The 21,240-nt window shown below is 36.1% G+C and overlaps 2 protein-coding genes across 4 annotated transcripts; one reads left to right on the top strand and one right to left on the bottom strand.

The window, feature by feature from the left end:
• The first annotated feature begins 455 nt into the window (after positions 1-455).
• On the top strand, positions 456-12,771 carry APG5 (autophagy protein Apg5 family). 3 transcript variants are annotated; one of them, XM_022287689.2, is made up of 8 exons: positions 456-682; positions 902-1,026; positions 2,248-2,314; positions 7,308-7,397; positions 8,039-8,126; positions 9,854-10,000; positions 11,526-11,654; positions 12,259-12,771. In XM_022287689.2, exons 1-8 carry the CDS (start codon positions 584-586, stop codon positions 12,594-12,596), a joined length of 1,083 nt encoding a protein of 360 aa, XP_022143381.1. In that variant the 5' UTR covers positions 456-583; the 3' UTR covers positions 12,597-12,771. The 3 variants fall into 3 exon arrangements, with proteins under 3 accessions (XP_022143381.1, XP_022143382.1, XP_087983857.1); XM_022287690.2 differs by having other exon boundaries at positions 458-682; positions 9,857-10,000; XM_088127731.1 differs by lacking the exons at positions 456-682; positions 902-1,026 and adding an exon at positions 1,662-1,809.
• A 1,108-nt stretch (positions 12,772-13,879) lies between these two features.
• HCF173 (high chlorophyll fluorescence phenotype 173) lies at positions 13,880-20,387 on the bottom strand. The gene is made up of 13 exons (XM_022287743.2): positions 19,573-20,387; positions 18,420-18,632; positions 17,816-18,020; positions 17,558-17,633; positions 17,315-17,450; positions 17,061-17,165; positions 16,556-16,639; positions 15,960-16,049; positions 15,810-15,875; positions 14,729-14,785; positions 14,576-14,653; positions 14,455-14,502; positions 13,880-14,226 (listed from the first exon to the last, which is right to left on the bottom strand). Exons 1-13 carry the CDS (start codon positions 20,137-20,139, stop codon positions 14,155-14,157), a joined length of 1,797 nt encoding a protein of 598 aa, XP_022143435.1. The 5' UTR covers positions 20,140-20,387; the 3' UTR covers positions 13,880-14,154.
• Between the last annotated feature and the right edge of the window lie 853 nt (positions 20,388-21,240).

Below are 21,240 nucleotides of genomic sequence, written 5' to 3'. Positions count from 1 at the left end.
TTTCAACTTATAAACTCATTATTTTTTTTTTATAAAATTAGAATAGATGAAATATATGATATTATAATACTAACATGATTTAAAATGAGAGATAAGTTGGCAGAAATTATAAAATCGAATTATGCACCTTACCTGTTATACCAATATCACAATTACAAACAAATTTATCACGTATATATTTATAAATATATTATTTTAACAATTTTTAAATTTGAGGTTTAATCTGTTTAAAGTCAATAACTTTTATTAATTTATAAATATATCATTTGAACAATATTAATTTAAATCTAGATACAAAAACATTTCAAGTGGGTCTTGATTTCAAATTAGGGACCCTAACATACGAGGCCAACATGAGTTTAATTCCAGAATAATTGATATCCCACCTACCTATTTATTGTACTAAAGAAATTCTGATAATTCAATAATTAAATCAAGCAAATAAAAAAAAATTAATAACACAAGGTGCGAGATTTTGGGCAATTTTGGAGAAAATCAAAGTATTGGCAAGGGGTAATAGAAAATCAAAGGAAAAGGCAAAATTACAGTGTTTGACGAAGAGAAGAAGCGAGGGAGTGGGGCGATGGAAGCACTAAAGTTCATATGGGAGGGTGCAATTCCATTGCAGATTCATCTCCACGAATCCGAAGTCACCACCGTCCCTCCTCCTCCCCCCGCCATGGTAATTCTCTACTCCTCTTTCGCTGCACTTCTCATTTTCTGATATCATCAATGGATGCTTATGAATTATGATGGTCTCTTTCTGTTTATCTGGGAAATTTTCAACTCTGTTTTGCCAAGTTGGGCTGTTGTATTTGGTTCTTCTTGTGTTTTCAATTTGAAGTTTTGAAGAGGAGATGTTTGTCTGTATCTTAAGATTGTGTATTATGGTGTATTTCAGGTCTTAGCTCCTCGGATTGGCTACTTGCCTCTCTTGGCTTCTCAGATCAAACCTTACTTCAGTAGTACGCTTCCTCCTGGAGTTGACACCATTTGGTTTGAGTACAAGGGTTTGCCACTTAAATGGTATGTTGTTCTTTTTTCTTTTGAATTTCCGCTTTATTTATAGTGTCTTGGAATTGTGTGGATTAGTTTGAATTATCTTTAGTAATCTGCCAACTCAGTCATAGCCCGAGGTAGATCCTCCTACTAGCCTCTGTTGTTATGAGTTATAACTACTCACTAGCTCTTCTCCGTCATTCTCTCTCTTTAGGGGAAGTTCTTATGGATTTCTTATGTATCTATAACCGCTACATTTTTTATTTTGATCTAACTCTTTCTTCTCTAACTGCTCATGTCTCACGAGGTACACCCTACGCCATCTTCCTTAGTTATGGAGAAGAAAGCTGAAAATTGAAACATATTATGTTTAATTTTGTATTTTTTAATGGGAAGGACTTTCATTACTATAGAGAAGTATAAAAAGAAGAAAATAATTATAAGATAAGATATTCGACTTAACCAAATCGAGAAAGATTATAGACACTCAAAATTGTTTCTAAATAAAAATATTAAGTGAAAAAATCTATCAAGGTAATCCATTTAGAAGGCAGGCAATAATTTTGCCGTTCGCTCCATTGCAGTGATGGCAACTTTTTAGAGAATATGGAATGAGAGAAAACCAGAGGGCCTTCAAAGAGATGGTTCTATTCATGAGATTTTTTGGGACTTTGTTATGATCCTTATATCCATTTGGCATTCTACTATTTAGTACATGTCTTGACCAGTTGGACGGACCTACTTTCTGTAACCTTTTGATTTTTCAATGGAAACACAGTTTCATTGAAAAATGTCCCAAAACTTCAGAAGGTATCTTTCCTGTCCTCAAAAATTTATTTACTCATCCCAAGTCTAATCTGTCTAATGTTGCCCAAAAGGCAATAACTTTCAAGATCTTTTTGACTGCTTTAATTATTATATTTATTGTTTTTAGTGAAAAAGAGTTGTAAAATGATTTTTTAGATATTTGTTCCTAATTGTGTATGACTTTACATAACAATAACTGGAAGGACAAAAGTGTTTCAGATAGTAATCGATTATAATAAATTGTGGTTGATCAATTGGATTCCTTGCTAATTTCGTTGACGTAATTGTCAGTTTAGTTTGACAACAATATTTCCACAGTGGTTTAGTACTCTAGGATGTTCACTTTTAGAAGATTATATTTTTAGTAATTTATTCAGAATGAATAATCATGCAAAACATTACCTCATCATCATGATAGAATTTGGTTCATGCTTCTCTCAGGAATATACCGACGGGTGTACTCTTTGATCTTCTATGTGCAGAACCAGAAAGACCGTGGAATCTGACGGTACAAGTTCCATCTCTTCATTTTTATATTTCAAGTTTTTTTTTTAATAAAATTATTATAAATTGTATTAGACTCCCATTTTCCTTTAACTTGGAGGAAAGAAAAACTTTTCAAATTAAAAAGTTCTGACCTTATCTAGTTGCATTTTTTTTTCTTTTGAACAAAATATGAACTTTTCATCGATGAAATAAAAAGGAACAAAATTGCTCAATGATACAAACTCTTGAAAGAGTGAAAATACAATAAGAAAATAAAAGACAAAAAACATAACCAATAAGGAAATATCTAAAAGATGCAAAAAAAAAACTACTACGGACTAATGAAAACATCTCAATTGTTAAAAATAAGAGAAGGAGAATAATGAGAAAAGAAATCCGCCAGAGAACACCAATGAGAGGCCTTAAACTTGGCTGAATTGAGACAATCAAACAAAGATCTTCGTTTGCCCTTAAAGAGCCTTGTGTTCCGCTCAAACCATATTTCTGAGAGGAAGCTTTCAACCGTATTAATCCATAAAAGTCGAGCCGTAGAAGAGAAATGCATAGTCTTGCCGAAACAAGTTGGCTTTAGCTTTTAAATCGAAAACCCAATCCATCTTGAACTATCTAAAAAGAGATGACCACCCTTCCTTCCAAAATGAATAGTGAAAGAAGACATGATCAAGATCTTCTCCACTATTCTCACAAAGAACGCAAAATGATGGAAGCAACAAAGCTGAAGGAAGTTTCTTTGTATCAAATCTACGGTATTTAACTTCCCATGATAAAGAATCCAAGAAAACACATTTAGGACTTTTGGATTTTTACAAATCTATAAACAAATCTCGATGCATAGAATAGGACTGATTCAATATGCAAATGGAGCTCACTGTAAAATACCAGAAGGATCAATTGTCCATAAATGTTGATCCTCACCCTGAGTAATCGAGACCGAACCGAGTGTATTCAGAAGGCCACCAAATTCCTCCATCTCATCATCCTTTAGTGATCTTCTTTAGCACAATATTTTAAGAACCTTTTGTTGTGTCCCAAAAATCCGGAACAGAACCATGGGAAAGGAAGAGAGTTTGAATAACTTGGAGAAACTGACCTTTAAAGGACCGTTCTGAGTCCAAAGGGAATGCCCGTATGAAATTGACCTTGTCTAGTTGCACATGAAAATTAATATATTTGGGTCATGATTGTATATTATGTGACTGCAGTTGCATCTGAAGTATGAGAATTCTAGGTGTGTCAACGACAGATTTAGGATTGAAGGTGCATGACTGCTGATTGAACTTTGTAGGAACGGAATTTCAGCTACTTTGTAGTTTTATTTATCTTTACTTTCAGGATAATAACTCAATCAAAGTTTAAAATTTCAAGTTCGATGAAAATACCATATATTTGCCAGAGTATGAGTGTAAGAGAAGAGAAAAGTAAAAGGTGTTCCTCATTGGGATTAACGTAAGCTTGTAGGAGGTGGATGCGGTGGCTTACAACATGTAGTGTAAGAGGAGAAATTTTCCTTTGGCCCCCTTGGGGATAGCCATTGGACTGTTGCTTTTTGGGAGCCGTTGTTGGATAAAATTAGAGCCAAGCTACCTAAATGGAGGAGTTTGCAAATTTCAAAGGGTGGAAGATTGATGTCGGTTCAATCGGTTGTAAATAGTATGACCATTTACTATTTTTCTATTCTTTGTGCTCCTTTCAAAGTCATTAACTCTTGGAGAGGTTGATTATGGACTTTATATGGAATGGTGGTGAGTATAGATTTGGTTCCCACTTGGTTAGTTGGAAATGGGCCCTTTTGCCCTCCATTTATGGAGACCTTGGGGTCGGGTCCTTCAAATAAAGGAGCAACGCCCTTTTGATGAAATTGGTAGAGATTCACTCAGAAGGAAAATATTCTATGGAGGAGTTATTGTGGCCATTTATAGGGTGCAACTGTTGGGTGGATCACAAATTCCCACTGAGGCTCTAGTACATGTAGATCTCGGTTCAACGTTGCTACAAGTAAATATAATTCCATAGTCTCTAGACCATATTTTCTTGCATTGCTCTTTCGCTTATTGTGGGTGGTCCTTTAATCTAAATGAGTTGGGGCTGTATTTACCTAGCTAGAAATGGGGACGATTGGTTTTCGGAAGTCCTAAAAGGTTGGAACATTAACGATAAGGCTAAGATTTTGTGGGATTGTGCAATGAGAGGTCTTGGTTTTCAAATATGGAAGGGGAGAAACTAGAGAACTTTTGAAGAAAATTTGTCTTCTTTAGATTATTTATTTATTAATTATTATTATTATTATATTTTTTTGTAATAGTGTAAAGATCAATGCATGTTGGTGTTTAAACCATAGAAACTTCTTTTGCAATTGTAGTATTATTTTTGAATTGTAATTGGTTAGCTTTTGGGCCGGGTCTATGTTGTTAGAGAGAGGAATTTATTTAGCTCGTTGTGGGGAATAGGTCTCACATTTTTTTTTCCAAATAGACCATCGGATTGGCATTGATTCCCTTCATAATTTGTTTTCACACCCCTTTAATTTTTCTCTCAAAAAGATGTGTTCATTATTCCAATTTTGCTTTCTAACAATGGCTTTCTTCCCTTTCCCACCACCTTCATTTTGGAAAACCTCCTTGTGACTAGGAATCTAATATTCTAATTCTTTGCTCAGAGTATAGCCTTCCCCAGTAAACTCTAGTGTGGACCCCCAAGATTTCAACATCCTTGATTGTAAGTCTTTGCTTGCTTGTTTGATGGATCATGGCCATCACGTCCTTTCTAATTCTTCTTTCTTTGTTATTCTTGTAATTTTTTGCTCACTCGTGGGATGTCCCATCGCAGAACATAGACATTGCACCTAGATTATTTGAAGAATTTTTGGGTGAGGGGGTAGTTATGAGGTTCTTGTAGCAATGAACAAGCTAACGCTAACAAATTCTAGTGTATGGAGAAGGAGAAAGAGTTGTCTTCGACTCTCTTAGTGATTCTAGCTCTATTGTGGTGCTACTCCTGTACCTATTACCTACTTTAATGAAAAAGGTATTTTATTTTCTCTTTTTTAAGAATGCAACCAAACTGATTTTGTTAGTTTCACACTATCGAAAGAGAAGGGATGAGAGGAGTGGTGCTACTCCTGTACCTATTACCTACTTTAATGAAAAAGGTATTTTCTTTTCTCTTTTTTAAGAATGCAACCAAACTGATTTTGTTAGTTTAACACTATCGAAAGAGAAGGGACGAGAGGAGATGGTGGTGATGTTGAAAAAGTTGGAAAGGTAGACATGCTGAGTTGGGATGGGGATGAAGGCATGAGAAAGGAAAATGGGAAAGGGGAATGGGAGACGAGAGACATAGGAGTAACGATGTTTATAGTTAGTAATTCCCAATGCATTTGGAATAGTGGTCTTCTAAGTTCTAACAAATAAAGCCAATTAAAGCCATCGACTGTATTTAAATTAGTAAATTAATAAGGTAAAAATGCCTTTTTGGTCCTAAATCAAACACTTTTGCCTATGAGGTTTCAATAATGCTCCCTCTCGGTCACTAAGTTAACAAAACCGTTAATGAAATGCTAACTAGTATATTATTTTTATGTTGTTGTAGCAAAAATATTTATTTTATAATATGTTATAGGTGATGTGGCAATCTCTCGCTCACGTCTAGTCGTCCCCACCTCTAGCCTTGCGTTGCTGGCTGTTGACCACAACCCTTCACTTCTTCCCATTGTTGGTCGCCCCGACCCCGCCTTCCCATCACCCACATTCTTCCCCACCCTGCCCTCTTTCCCTAGTCCAACATCCCCATCCTCTAGTCGTCGACCACTACCACCACCCCCTCACCCATACCCTTGTCATTGGCTGCCAAATGCCCCCACCCCTTCCAACTCGTTGCCCCATTCTTCCCTACTCTTCCATCTCGTCATCCCTAACCCCTTGTTGAATCAATTTTCCAAATTTGTTGAGATCTGAAAAATCTCTAGATTTGGGGGGAACAATGGTTAGAGGGGGGAGGAGAAGGAATAGAGAGCGTGGGGTAAAGGGGGTAGGGGTTGGGTGGTAAGGAGAGAGGAGGATGACTAACGGCAAGGGTAAGGGAGGGGTGGCTGACAACAAGGGTAAGGGAAGAGGGAAGAGGGGTGGATGGGTCGGTGGGGACATCGACCACCACCCTCATCCTTACCTTGTCATTGAATGCCCTGACCTCACCATCTCGTTGTTTTCTCTCTATCCAACTCTCTTTTTCCAGTCCTGTGTTTCCAACCCCCACCCCTTAGTCATCTGCCACTGGAACCACCTTTTCACCCCTCCCCTCTCCATTTCATCACCCCCTTTCTTCCTCACTCCACCATCTTGTCGGCCCCATCCATCTTTGAGTCAAATTTCTAGATTCTTTTAGGTTTGAAAATTCTTCTACATGATCTCGTTCCCATTCCCTAGGAATTTTTAGGGCTGATTCTTTGAGGTTTCTTGGGTTTGTCATAGAGACTGGGGAGCTATGGTGTAGGAAGTGTTTTTGTTTCCTCATTTCCGTGAGAAAGAGTGGTTTTTGTGGCAGGCTTGTTTCTTTGCGATTCTATGGGGTATTTGGTTGGAAAGGAACAATAGAATATTTAGGGGGTGGAGAGAGATGGAGAGTCGGTTTGGGACCTCATTAGATTAAATGTTTCGTCGTGGGATTCTATTTTGAAGACGTTTTGTAATTATCAGTTAGGTTCTATTCTTTTGGATCAGAAGCCCTTTCTTTAGTTAGGGCTCCTCCTTCTGGGCTTTTGTTTTTGTATGCCATTTGTATTTGCTTCTATTATCATTTGCTTTAATGAAAAGTTCGGTTTCTTATTAAAAAAAATCTATTCTCTAAAGTGAATTTGGTTATTGGGGTATGTCGGCTAAAGCCAAGAGTATTTTGAACTATATGAAATAGGATATTGCCTTTACTTTCTCATGTTTTGTGCGTCAAATGTGAAATGGAAATCATCTTCTCTCTCTTCTTTCTTTTTCCTTCTTTTGCAGGTACATTTTAGGGGTTATCCAAAACAGTTGTTGATTCCTTGTGAAGGTGAGGAAAGCATAAAGTGGAGCTTTATTAACTCATTAAAGGAGGTCAGTTGATAATACTTCCTTTAAATCTTGTCAAAATCGTTATGATCTCTGCAAGAAGAATATCACCTTCTATACCATACCTTCCCACCCCTTTTGTCATTAGCCAACATAGGACATCTGCCATAATAATGAAGAGGAAGGGCAAAGGTGGATTACCCTGTCTTTCCCTAGTGGGAAAAAATCTTCTCTTGGTAGGCCGTTGATTACAAGAGAAATTAGTTGACTGTAGACAGTTCCCCACCTACATTCTCCATTTGAAGCCAAAAACTTTTTTCTACATGATCTTGTTCTCATCCAAAAAATCCAAAATCACTTGATCGTAAGGCTTCCCGAAGTATATCTTGGAGATGATGCCTTTTTTAGAAGATACACTAAGCATGAGATAGGGCATCTCCTCCCAAAATCTCATATACGAGAATCTGTGGAATTTGGCCAGAGAGGAGGTGGTGTGCTAAACAACCTCCCAAAGGCTATAAAATTCTCTACTAGTCTCCTTGAAGATTCTATTGTTATTAATTGTTAATCATTATTATTAATATGACCACTATCATGTTGTGTAATTTATTTGACAGTCAGTAATTTAATGATATTTGGTGAAAGAGAATTCTCAAATTTGACCAAGGGAAGTTCATTATAACCAGGCTGATTACATTTTCAATGGGAGCAGTAAGAATGTTATGAGCCTGTCTCAACCTGATCTAGTGGAGTTATGGCGTTCTGTGTTGAATGGTATGCCAACAAGTACAGAAATACCTTCGTTTTAAATTAAGTTAGTAATTTCTAAACGTGAAATGATGATCTCAATGAAATTTTATTTTACTTCTGTAATTTTGTGATCTAGTTACTTTTCGCGGCCTCCAATTAGAGCACCCTTCCAATGAAATCTTGTAATAAATCTTTTTTTTTTATTTACACCAATAGGAATATTTTTGTAAGCTTACTTGGTTAGAGGGGCTCTCCCTCCCTTTAATATCTTTTTATTGATTTGAATGAAAATATTTTCTGTTTCTATTGAAAAAGCAGGAACGTAAATTCTGTTGAAGTTAGGTTATGGAAAGAGAAATTATTTTTTGGGAAGAGAAATGGGTAGGAGACCAGCTTTTAGAATGCAGTTTTTTTGAGAATGTAAAAAGTGGCAGTCGATAAAGGTGCCACTGTTTGGATGAAAATACTAGCAGTTGGAGAATTATTTTTGAGAAGTTTAATTGATGAAGTAGTTTCTGAGTATGCTACATTATTAGTAAGGTTTTATTTTTTAACTAATCGGAGCTGATGATGATAGACTGTGGTCTTTGTACCATTTGGATGTTTTTGTCAAATTACCACTTAACTTGAAATGTTAAGTGGATGGGTAGTAATTCTAGTGTAGGGAATGGTGTACAAGATTATGTTCTAAATTTTATTTTACATTGTAACTGTTCATTAATTCAATGAAAAATTATATGTATTTATATATTTAACATAGTTAATATCAATCCATCCACGTTCCAATTTATGACTATTGACTTGTTATATTGGTGTGTGCGCCTACTATTCTGATGGATTCCATTGATATGTATGTGGTACATAATATATATCATTTCCTCATAATCATGAGAGTGGGATTTGATTTTACCATAACCTATTTCAATTGTTCAATGTTTAGTTCTGGACGATTTCTTTATTGTTCCTTATTGATTTAGAGGTCATGACGTGATTTACAATGTCCGACCAATATGCTTAATGGCACTTGAGTTTTCACATGTTATTACATTTTCCCGTCACCGAACACTTTGTACACTACATAAATGTTGAAGTTGAATAGAAGCTAAAAGAGCTCATTATGTAAATGGTAGAGGGAATCAGGGAACTACAATTGAGTCCGGAACATAAGCCTGCCACTAAGCAAAGGTTATAAACACCAATATGCTTTAAGATTTCCCTTACGCAGATCCTATGTTTATGTTTTATCTTTAGATATTTTAATGTCCAGAAAGAAGCATTGGTTGAGTGAAAATGAAGATGCATCTACTACTAAGCTATATCAAGCTACTATGTGTGCATGACAGATTTGATTGAACTCCTTTACATTGTGGTGGAAGCTGTCTTGTAAATGTGTTTTTTTGGACATAGAGATCTGTAAAGGAGTTAGTAATGATAGTTATGAACGTCGGATATCCTATAGGCCTACTTGATTTTTTGGAAGAAAGGAATATTATATTTCTTATGTATATATATGGATCAAAGAAAGAGAAAGAGAGTAAGAAACAGTTGAGATTTGTTTTTCACCATCTAGATATGAATCGAATTATACAGGTCTCCCATCTAATATTAAGAAAAAAACTAAAAAGATAAAGGTAATTATTAATATAAATATATACAGCTAATACAACTAATATTTAAAAATATAATCCACTGTACTTAATAATGTGTTTTTCTGTACTTTTACCCTGCTCACTGGCCATATTATTTTCTAGCAGGTGATTTGGAAGCCTACCTACATATATCATCTAAACTTAAGCTTGGAGGAACTGCCCACGAGAACGCGTTGAAATCTATATCAACTGTATCTTTACCTGGTCAAAATACTGATGAGGTGGATATAGCAGGACAACTAATAACAGGTATATATGACAAACTTCAAGGCACTTTTAGTTTTAAAGTACAATTTATCAAGCAAAAGTTTGATGATGAGTATTGTTTATACTGCATTCTTCCACCAAATATGGTATGGGATGGCAGTGTGTAGAATGAACTCTTGGAGTAAAGGTCATGAAAGAGGGTTCTACTTTTCTGTTTCTTTTCCCCTCCCTCCCATTTTTGGTCTGCATATTATATGTTTATCAACTTCAAGATCTTTACTTTCTGCTTCATGCATTTTGGGTTACATGAAGATATAGTAAGCATTAGTGTACTTATAGTTAATACGTGTTAGAATTTATCTTATGGGGTATGGGGATAAATGGAGGGACTTTGTGAGGTTTGGTATGCATTTACCTTTTAGTTTCCCTTTGGAGGTATGAGAAGTTGGAAATTGGTGGGAAGTATGAGAGTAAAACGAGAGGTTTTTGCAAGGTTTGGGACTATATTACCATTTAGTTTCCCTTTGGTCTCCTACTAATAGATTCTTTTGTATGTCCTCTGTATCTAAGTTTGCATATTGGAGATCCTTCTGTAGACTCTTTTGCCTTTGTTTCATATGGTTACATTTTGTAATTATACCAATAAATTTTTCTCTTTGTCTATTCTTTAAAAGAAATCACCATGAAGTGAAATATTTCATTGAAGGTTTGGCATCGCATCAAACCATGTGCTTTGATTCTTGCTTTTATTTTTGTACAAACAGAATCTTTGAGAGTCAAAATTAAGAATAGAAATTTAAATTTAAATGATATTTTTTCCCTTGGGAGTGGGGGGAGATTTGTTCCAAATTATTGTTTTGATTTGAAATGTGAGGGGTTTTGGTTTTTTATCTTAAAAAGAACCGTTGTCAACTAACGCAGATTTTATGATTCTCATAGAAACGAAACAACAGTTGCTGAATAGAAATTTTGTTAAATCTAATTGGAGCTCTGGTCGAACTCGTAGCCCTCTTTAGATGTAGATGGATACTCTGGTGGTATTATCTTTCTTTTGAAGGATCTCTTTGTTGAGGTGGTTGAGAGCAGACTCTTTATTTATTTCTGATGGATTCTCTTTTGGTGGTTTATATGGGTATGGGCCAGCTTAGGACAACACCTCTGTAAATCACACAAGCAGTGTGTTCCATTTCAATCCTTTCTGGGTCCAATCAGGACTCTTCTGCCTTGGATCTTCTATTTGAAAGGCGCATAACTACTAATGTGCCGATATGAGCGGGCATAGCTTAGCAATTGGCATCTCTACTTCTCAGAGGGTGTAGATTCGAATCTCCCACCCCATATGTGATTAATATTCTAAAAAGAATTTTCTAATGCTTCTGTAAGTCAAACAAGTAGTGTGTTTCCAGATATTGGACTTCCATCCAAATTTACATGGGTCTGTGTATGTTTTTTAAATTTGCACTCACCTTTGTTACTCTCTCTCTCCATGGCTAATGTTTATTAACCCCTCTTTTTGATATCATTTCCTTGTTAGTATAAGTTTCTTACTATTTAAGCTTTTGTTTAGGTCGAATTCCAGTCCGATTGTATGTAAGGAATGTTGGTGAAGATCTTGGCGATTTAGAAGATGCACCACCAGTTAATAATTGGGATGATGTCTCATACATCAACCGTCCTATACAGATTAATGAAGAAGGTATGGCAAATGCTTTACCAATTAAATTTCACACCATTATTTTGTTTATTTTAGTTGGTTTGATAACGATTTTGTTTTTATTTAAAAAAAATATGTTTGCTCCCATGTAATTTCTTTGGCATGTTTATCACCTTTCTTAAATATACATTTAAATTCTTGGCTAAATTTCAAAAACAAAACCAAGTTCTTAAAAAATGTTTTTTTTTTAGTTTTCAAAATTTGGATAAGATTTTGTTACTAACAATGACAAAACAAAGAGACACATGAGTATAAAGAGTGTTTATACGCTTGATTTTTAAAAACACAAAACTAAAAAAAATAGTTATCAAACAGATTGTTTTTAGCTTTCTTATTTTTTGGTAAAGTCTAATTACATATAGCTATTCATCATGACATTTGACTACCCAATCAAATTTATGTTGTACTGATGGATGATAGATTATTTTCACAATCAATTTAAGAGTTCTCGTACTTCAGAAAACATAAAACCTCCTAAACATATGATGCACCACTATATGGCGATTGCCATTTAGAAGAAATCATGAATAACTCAGCCTGTCTAGACAAATCCAGAGATTTTCTTCCTCATCTCTATGCATTGCAGGCAAGTGCTTCACCTTATATGATGCTGTTAGGAGTCTGTTACCCGAGCTTTTCCCCAAAAAGTCAACTACCGAGGAGGAACCATCAACAGTTGTAGGCGAGGAAGCACAAAGTGATCATAGAGAACAGTTGCATTGTTCAAAAGCAGAACAAAGAGAACCAATTTCTTGTGATGAACATTTGCAAACTTACCATCCTAGCATCAAGCTTGTCAGGATCCAAGGGATTGAACCAAAATGTCAAATTCCCTTTTCATGGGTGGTGAACAACTTAATGAACCCTGAGTACTTTCTTCATATATGTGTATTTTTATCAGTCCAACAAGTAAACAGATGCTAAGTTATAGGACCAAAGAAGAAGCATAGACCAAGTAGGTATTTCCATTCTTTCATTTGTGCTGCTGGGGCTTTTTGGACAATTTTTTTGACATTCTTTTCAAAGTGAACTACTCTGTAAAGTTGTACAGAACATAAAGTTATCAATGTATAAGTAGTCACCCATTTTGTTTCAAGAATCGCGTTATTTTAGTCGAAGAATCATTGATTTTCTATGTTTGTTCAATTACCCCCTTTCCTTATCATATAATTATATATGTTAGGTAGTAAATTTAGAAATTAGATCTTAACTTTATAATTATATTTGGTTAAGAATTCCAAAAAAGTGATAATAATGTGTTTCAGACTAGTGTTTACTCATGTTCTCAAATTTTATTAATAATGTTATCGAGTAAAATTGAGATGTGATGTACCTTTAAGTTTAACCATGCGGGCTGAATCGACAAGATTGAATCCAATGTCGAGCACATTAGCTTCAGGATAGAGCACACCTGGGTAGCCAACTGGTAGAGTGCTGACACCTTATACTTAAATTGCGATACACCTCAAAGAATAACCAGAGGAGGAAAGAGAGATGTCCCCACAATGCAAGCAACATGTCACCTCATGTGTTTGCCACTCACATGGAAACTCATTCCCCTTCTCTCTCTCCATATATAAGGAATAGAGCAATCCTAACGAAAGTAATTCGATTTTTCCGATACAACTTGTAATAATTCGACATACTCTCAAACTGACACTCGCGCTCGAGATTATTGCCCCTCTACTTTATTTGATTCATATCCTTTTACTTCGAATTTGAATTCTAACTTAAGCATCAGAGTGCATTTTACAGAGCACTTATCAATGCTAGATTTCTGTGTGTAGATAATTAGAAGCTTAGAAACGTAGGTATTTGTGATACCTACATGACACCCAGGCATGCCTAGAAATCAAAATCAATAAACAACATATTTTGTTATAAATTTTATAAAAGGTTATTATTGTAATATATAATATTTTATAACATCATTTTTTTTTCATACAACTTTAATGTCCTTCAACTTAAAAAAAGAGTAGGCCTTTCAACGTTCAGTTTTATATTTAATAATTTTCTAACTTGTTGAACATTTTAAAATTAAGAAAACCTATTGACCATAGTATTGAATTTTGAATTGGAAGGAAATGAATTCATTAGCCAATTCTTAGAGCACGCAAATCTCTTAGACACGATTTGAAATGTTTTGGAGATTCTGATAAAGACAGAACATCCAATTGATTTACTACAAGGAGAGGAGACACCGAAGAGAACACAAATAAAATTTCCTTTCCTTTCTCTTTCCAATAAAATCATTATTTTCTCCAAAACATCATGAATGAACTTGATACATGTTAAAAGTTATAAAACTTCCTTTACATCCCTTCCTTCCCAAGAGAAATATCAGAGATCAAAGTAGTCTCCATGTTGGCAAACAGTGAATGAATTTGTACATCTTTTATATACTGGATAGTAAAATATGTATTCAGTGGCAACTTCCAAAAGAAGCACTCTTTGAAAGTAACAAAGTTTTGGAGTGATGAGATCATGTATTCTTTTCTAGAACAGACAAGGCTGGGGTCAGGTAGTTGTTGGCTTTGTCAGGCAAGTGAGCTACCTGCAAACACAAACATACATGCCAACTCTTCATATGACAAATTCAGAGTTTCAACATGAGAAGCAAACTGCACACAGATAGAAACTTTTTACTTTTACTATGGTTGTTTAGTTAAAAGTTTAGTGAGCCCGAGCCCACGTGGTTTAGACATAATTTCAAAGTTAAAGTATAAAGGAAGAAAGTGAAACTTTACGAAGAATTAGCGGTGATATGTTTTCGGTTTCTTACCAGCTCATACAATTCCCTTCCTTGCTCAGCAACGTATTCGTAGCATACCTGGAAGCAGTATAACTTTGGTGGTCATGGGATATGAACACTAGTGCCAATGAATGAGAAGTTTTTTACTCACATCAAAGCTCTTGTTTCTTGCGGTAGAATCATGCAACGCTTTTACACAGATGTCAGCAACATCAGCACAGCTTATGGCCTAAAGGTTGAAACAGTAAACCAGCTAAGGACTGAGTTTGATCGTCTATGCTTAGGAAAACACCATTTTCCTTACCTGAGTTATCCTGTTTCCCTGGTCGAATATAAGTGCGCGTTGGCCACCGGGTTCTTCCTGCAAAACAAAGTTCGGTTACATTTCTGCAGCACATACGATTGAGTGAATTCAATAAATGCTCTGAATATAATTTCACAAAGATAAAACATAGCATCAGAAACGTGGAAAGTAGGGGTGCACTATACGTTGGTTTTGCAAACTAACACCATAATCTGACCGTTGGTTTTGGTATAAAGGAAACCAATAGTTTTTGAACTGTATGTAAGAAACCAACCCATCGACCGACCGACAACAGTGCACTTCGGTCAAAACTGAAAATGTTTTTTAAGTGCTGCACTTGCTGTCCGCGTGCATTTCTGCATGAGAGAGGAATAACACGAGTGGTAGCGTGTGGAAAGACCCAACAGAGGGATGAGAACCAGCATGAGAACTGAGCAGTAGGGACGGGGAGCAGGTGAGATTTGAGAAGATGAAGCGAGCGAGGGAGATGCATGAGAGGGAGTAAACAGAGGCATGCAGACAGGAGCAAGTTTTACAAACCCTAGCCCCCCTAGTAGACAACGTCGGTTCGGTCTGTTTGGTCTATTTTTTTTAATATATTGTGCACCCTAGGAGAAAGGCACATTTTTGTTACTGTCGCACAGATATTACCAAGGTTATAGCTTCACAACGTTCAAATGTCCATCTTTCACGGCAATTAACTTTAAGAACCTTGGGGGAGGGCTATCAAGGTTTACAATTAAAAAAAAAAAAACTTTAGCTTGAGGTCAAACATCAGTCTAATTTGGTTTTGACAGTGCAGGTGAACTGATTTTTTTTTTTTTTGGGATAACGGGGAGTTTGAGCTTTGCTCCCCTATATCCAGGGCCACCCGAACAGGTGAACTGGATATTAATGGCAAATCAAAGCCAAGTTTGATCTTTTCCATGACTTTCTAATCAGCCTAATCTACTGTAGTGTAGGTTAAATCAGATCCATTGCATGAAACGCAATATTGCGAATTTTAAAGAAATGAGAAAGCCCTTTAAGAGTCGACAAGCTCACTTCAATTATCAATTCAAACGTGATGCAAAAACTATACCTTGAGGGGACCTGGACGGATGATGGTGTACCCGAGGCCTGATCTTCTCAATGAATCTTCCCCAGCCTGAAGGCAAGAAGTTACATACTTTAGAATGAACATTGAATAGTGAAATGCAAAATATAGTACAAAATGAGAAGATAGAGATACCCTTTTTGCCTTCAAAACCTGCTCCCTTCTGGTAGGTTCTACACCAGATCCTGTACATGAAACCAAGATGAAGTCTGTCTCTTGCCCAGTCTGTAAAACACCCATTTGACTATTATGGAGGCTATTGTAAGAAAATATGTAAATGCTTCTACCCAAACGCAGAATATAGCACAAATCAAGCACATGACGTAGTTAAACTTCCAAGTTCCGCCCAATACAAAAATGTTTGATAACAAGACCATAGTTTACAAAAATCTGATTATGTTTTAGAAATTTGGTCATGAACTCAAGAGCATCTTTAAAAAGATGGAAAACAAAATAAAGATATTGTAAGGAAACAAGTTTGATTTCTAAATAACGGCCATTGCTATTAATCATAACCAAAAAGTTTCATGTATCAATGATCAAGTCATTGGCAATAATGAACTCAGACTGCAGCTGATATAATAGTCCACAAATTATTGCGTCTGTAATCCTATCTCGTTATTTAATGTCTGATAATCATATGAAGAATCGTTGAATTGAAAGGAAAATTAAACAAGAGCCAAATAATGGCCATTGAAATAAATAACATAGAGACACCTATAATAACTCACAGGCAAGGCTTTTATGTACTCCAATATGAGTTTAAAGCTTCTCAAGTCTTGATTTACCCCTGAAGCAGATCCTTCAACAGGTCTCTGCAGACAATAATACAAAGTTAGTAGCCACTGGAAACATGTACTTTTAGTTTGTTATATCATGGATGAATTCTTTCTTGTAGATAAAATATTTTTATGAAAAAAGAAAAAAAATCTGTTATTTCAGATATTAAGCACATGAATTGAAGCTACCCGAGGGCCGAGCGGCACCATGCTCATGGGAAAAGGAGGAAGAAGAATAAAAAGATAAAATATTTTTCTTTTAAGAAAATCTGTTTCATGATTAAATAAAACCTAATAAATTAGGAACATCGATCATTTAAAAATCAGAAAATACTAGCAAACTGCACTTGGACAACAAACATACAACAATGCCGCTCAATGGTATAATGTTTCTGCACTTAACAAGAAAATCCGAATAAAAGAAAATGCAACTCCAGGACAGAGTTGACGCACTGACCTGTCTCCTAGGCTCGAAACGAATGGTCAATGTATGCACAAGAAATGGATCTAGAGGTGGATCATCAGGCTTTACAGGGCGAAATGATGAAAATGGTATTCTGACCTGCCAATAATTGATGTAATCTTGTAAACTGTATTCTGCCATGGTGATATAAAAAAGTTGGCAGAAAATAAAAGCTTAGAAAAAACAGATTTGTTCTGGATGCCTGCATCTGTAGAATATTATAACACTTTGGCAAAAGAGATTCTTACCCGACAAAATCCAGCTTTTGTGCTAAACCTTGAGAAATACAGTTTGCTTTGAGTCATATCAGCTGAAGGACCAGCTTCAACAATTAGCACATAAGACCTTCCATTCCCACCGACAGAGAGAATGAGCCCCTCATATCTAGTGATGAAACATAGAAGAAATGAAGGGATTTGCAGTTAGTACTTTTATTTAAATGAACCCTTAACCAGGAATAAAAATAATAAATAGGCAAGTAAATCAGAAACCTGTCAAGAGTGGATCCCAAGGGAAGGGAAAGCTTTGTTGACAATTCAACATATCCTCCCCTCGTAAAAACATATCCTACAGTGAAAGTTGAAAACATTACATGTTGATTGTTTTTTTTCTCTCTCTTTTTCTTCTTTTTTTATTCAACACAACCCAATTAAAATTGGAGAAAAATGATTGCACTGGAGAAACAAGTTCTTTTCGCTGTCCATGAACCAGCTATATCTTATGAATAGTGCAACATGTATCAGTTTTACCTGAAAAGACAGCATTTCCAGTTTCAGTAAATTCAAACTTCGCATCCATGCCTCCATCATACTTAGCAGCAACAACATCCTGGAAGTAAGTTCCTTGGCGAACTTCCCAACCATTCAATGACTCCTCAGATTTGAACTTTGCAAGCAGAAGCTTACTTTTGCTGCTTTTTCCAGCTCGTAGTTGTGCTAGCTTGTTATTATAGTCCTACAATTTACATCAGGTATCAGCTTTTTCCAAGTACTTCCATGGAAATCGGGTTTCCACTAACTGACTAAAGAGCAAAGTTCAAACATGGGAATTCTTGAATCGGCTAGTATGACATTTAAAAGAAATACAGAAGCCAATACATGATGTTCATGTTTTCAGCTAAAATGCAATTAATAGTCCACTAAAAAAAACATAAAGAAGTATTCGTTTATTATGCAGGATGAGAAGTAATAATCAACTATTCCAGTTCTCCATGTTTCTTTTCTGTGGTGGTCATTTCTTAGAATACTTGCCGTTTGCAAAAACATGTAGTCATAAATACTCGAGCCCAAATTCATGACTCCACTGTCAAAAAGAGTACTTTTGATTATGATTTTAGAATGCCGACAGGCAGACCTGAAATGATTTGGTGAGATTGTAAACTCCTTGATGATCAACCCTGAAGAGATCTGCAGTAATTGTGGAACGAGCAGTTGCACAATAGATGATTTTATTGCAGCCTTCCACAGCAGCCTTAAGGGTATTCGCATCACCCACATCTCCAATCACTATTTCCACTGACCTTGGAAGCACATCCACAACATCATCGTCTGCCTTCCTCACTAGAGCCTGCTTAACACAAGGATAAATTGATGGCTCAGTTAATATAAAGAATTTATGAACTGAGTTGGATAAAATGGTTGAGTGAATAAAAATAGATCGTGCCTAGATTCAATTGGAATATTTTGTGGGCATTTGAGGAAATCCCCAACATTAAATTTGACATATACAAACATGATTTAATCAAATGGATCGTTGGTTTTTTCAGGATTCTTGAGTTCTTAAACTACTGTCTCAACTGAATTCTTATTCCAACTCTAATGATCCTTCAATTGAATTCTTAAACCATGCGACTTAAATGAAATTTTATTACCATATATGTTAGCTCACAGGCACATGTTGCAGGAGTCTCAAATTGTTGCTATCACAATCAAAAATAAATTTCAACAAACACCATAAACAAAGCTAAGAGGCTTGCTTCATCTACCCAAGCCAACTCCAAAAAGACAAAAGTTTTAAGTTCTTAAGTTTTCAACCTCGTGCTTGAACTCTTACCACCAATAAAGAAAACCTTATCAAACCTGATGATTTTGAATGGTTGAGAAGTGTTTTTGACCCATTTAAAGCACTGTTCAAAAAAACCACTGTGGCTAGACTAGTAGTTAGGCTCAAACAGGTGTTTGCTAAGATTAGTCGAGGTGGACGTAACCCGACTTTGAACTCTCAACTCTCACAGATATTAAAAGAAAATATATCAAAGTTCTCGTTGTGTCTAGTTGGATGATGAGAAGTGATTTTAAAATTCAAAAACCATTTTAGAAAAGCACCAACCAAAAGTGCCAGAGAAGAACTGCTTCACTGAGATAAGCAATCTCAGTTCCCAAAATTCACTATGAAATATCAGCTCTATACAATGTAACACTTTCAAAGAGTTCAACACTGACGAAGGGGGTAGCGAGAAATGCAAGAGAGCTGAAAAGAACATAAAAATAAGCAAATCAAGTAAAACCTTGACGCTGTAGCCTCTCAGCATAAGTTTTCGAACAACAATGCGGCCAATGCGGCTAGTGGCACCAACAACAAGCACAGTAGTATTCTGAGCGCCAGGAATAGCAAATTCACACATCGGCCCCTCCCTAATGAGCAGAGCATCAAGAGTTTCCTTGTCATCCATCCTGGTGGTCCTCGAGATCTGACCCAGCCCAGAAAATTTCCTCCACACTTCATCAAACAGTTGGCGGGACTTCCGCCCCAGCCCCACCGGATTCACATCGTCCAACGTAATCTTCGGCTGCGGCGGCTGAGCTTGCTGCTGCAACTCTTGATTTGAATCCGCGATCTCGGCGACTTTCTCTTCATCAGCAGCAACCGTAGCTTTCTTCGTTCTGGTTTTCTTTTTAGCAGCGGCTCTCGTAATCAGCGATCGGGAGTGGCTCCCGTTGCCGCTGCGGAAAGAATTGCGGAAGAAAACCGTTCTACTTAGCTCCGAAGAGGGTCTCAATCTCTGGCTCCATTTACACTGATGTGTGCTACTGCTCAAATTGGCGCAAGATATCGTCGCCCCAGTTGCCTCCATAGCCACTTAACTCCGAAGCAACGGTTCACTTCACCGACTGATTCAGTAATCTTCAGGATTGAGAGTGGAGTATGTGGATATGCAGAAAAACGACTTAAGCGAGCGGTTTCATTGCCATGGATTCGTTTGGACTTTGGATTGGCAAATGAAAGCAACCCATTTGGTTTCTCGCCCATAGAAAAAGGAAGAAGCCCAGACAAAAATGAAAGGGAGAATTAGTGGTAGTTGATAGAGATGGCGTGGAAGAGAAAGTAGAAGCTGGAAAATAACTGTATATGGGTTCGAATTTTCCCAACCACACAAAGAAGATGAGGGAATTTTGAGGTGTTGATGAGCTTTCTCGCAGGAGGGGCGCCACGTAGAGGCCCTCTTCTCCGTCAAGATTCAACTTCCAAGACGCGTCGTACAGAAAAATCTTTCTTTTACCTCTGCTTCGTACGATGATTGTGGAATCCGACAATGGGGTTTTTCTCTTCTTTCTTTTCGGCAGCAGTGATTTGTAAAAACTGGGTTGATTCCAACTATGATTTAGAAGGGTCAAGTTTGAATTTTTTTTTTTGTTAGCTTAATGCATTTTCAATGTCTCCCAAGTCTTGAACTCTATTTGTCAATTCCAAGTTTGAATTGAAAGTGTAAACTTGTTTTTACCTCCGAATTGTTTTGTGAATTTTGTAGGATAAATGATTTTGATTTCGCTCAAAACACTAAAATAGACGAAAAAGTAATTGAAAAGAAAATAAAGCTAATGATATATAAGGTCGTTGACTTTTTTTAGTACGAAAAAGTTTTAAAGAGTAATTTTCTAGTATTACGGGAGTATCATACTCTTCTATTTTCTATTTGACACATCAGCAGTGTATTAAAAATAATGTGGAGGTCCATTTCTTCTATTTGTTGCGTAAATGAGATGAAATATGATATTTTTGTAGTTGTATTATAAAAATAGTAATAGACGAATTTTTGAATTCCACTGTCTTAATTACACATATTTTTAGGATATTAATTACACACTTTTATGCCAATAAGGTAACTTCTGATGAAAGTGAAAATTAGTCAACCATGGGAAAATAACGGCACAAAATTTGTATTTGTTGACTATTG

Source organism: Momordica charantia (genome assembly GCF_013281855.1).
Source record: "Momordica charantia cultivar OHB3-1 chromosome 8 unlocalized genomic scaffold, Mcharantia_2.0 BLBB01000008.1, whole genome shotgun sequence".
Lineage (NCBI taxonomy): Eukaryota > Viridiplantae > Streptophyta > Magnoliopsida > Cucurbitales > Cucurbitaceae > Momordica > Momordica charantia.
Note: the sequence above shows the minus strand (reverse complement) of the source record. Positions and strands in the feature narration are given on the sequence as shown.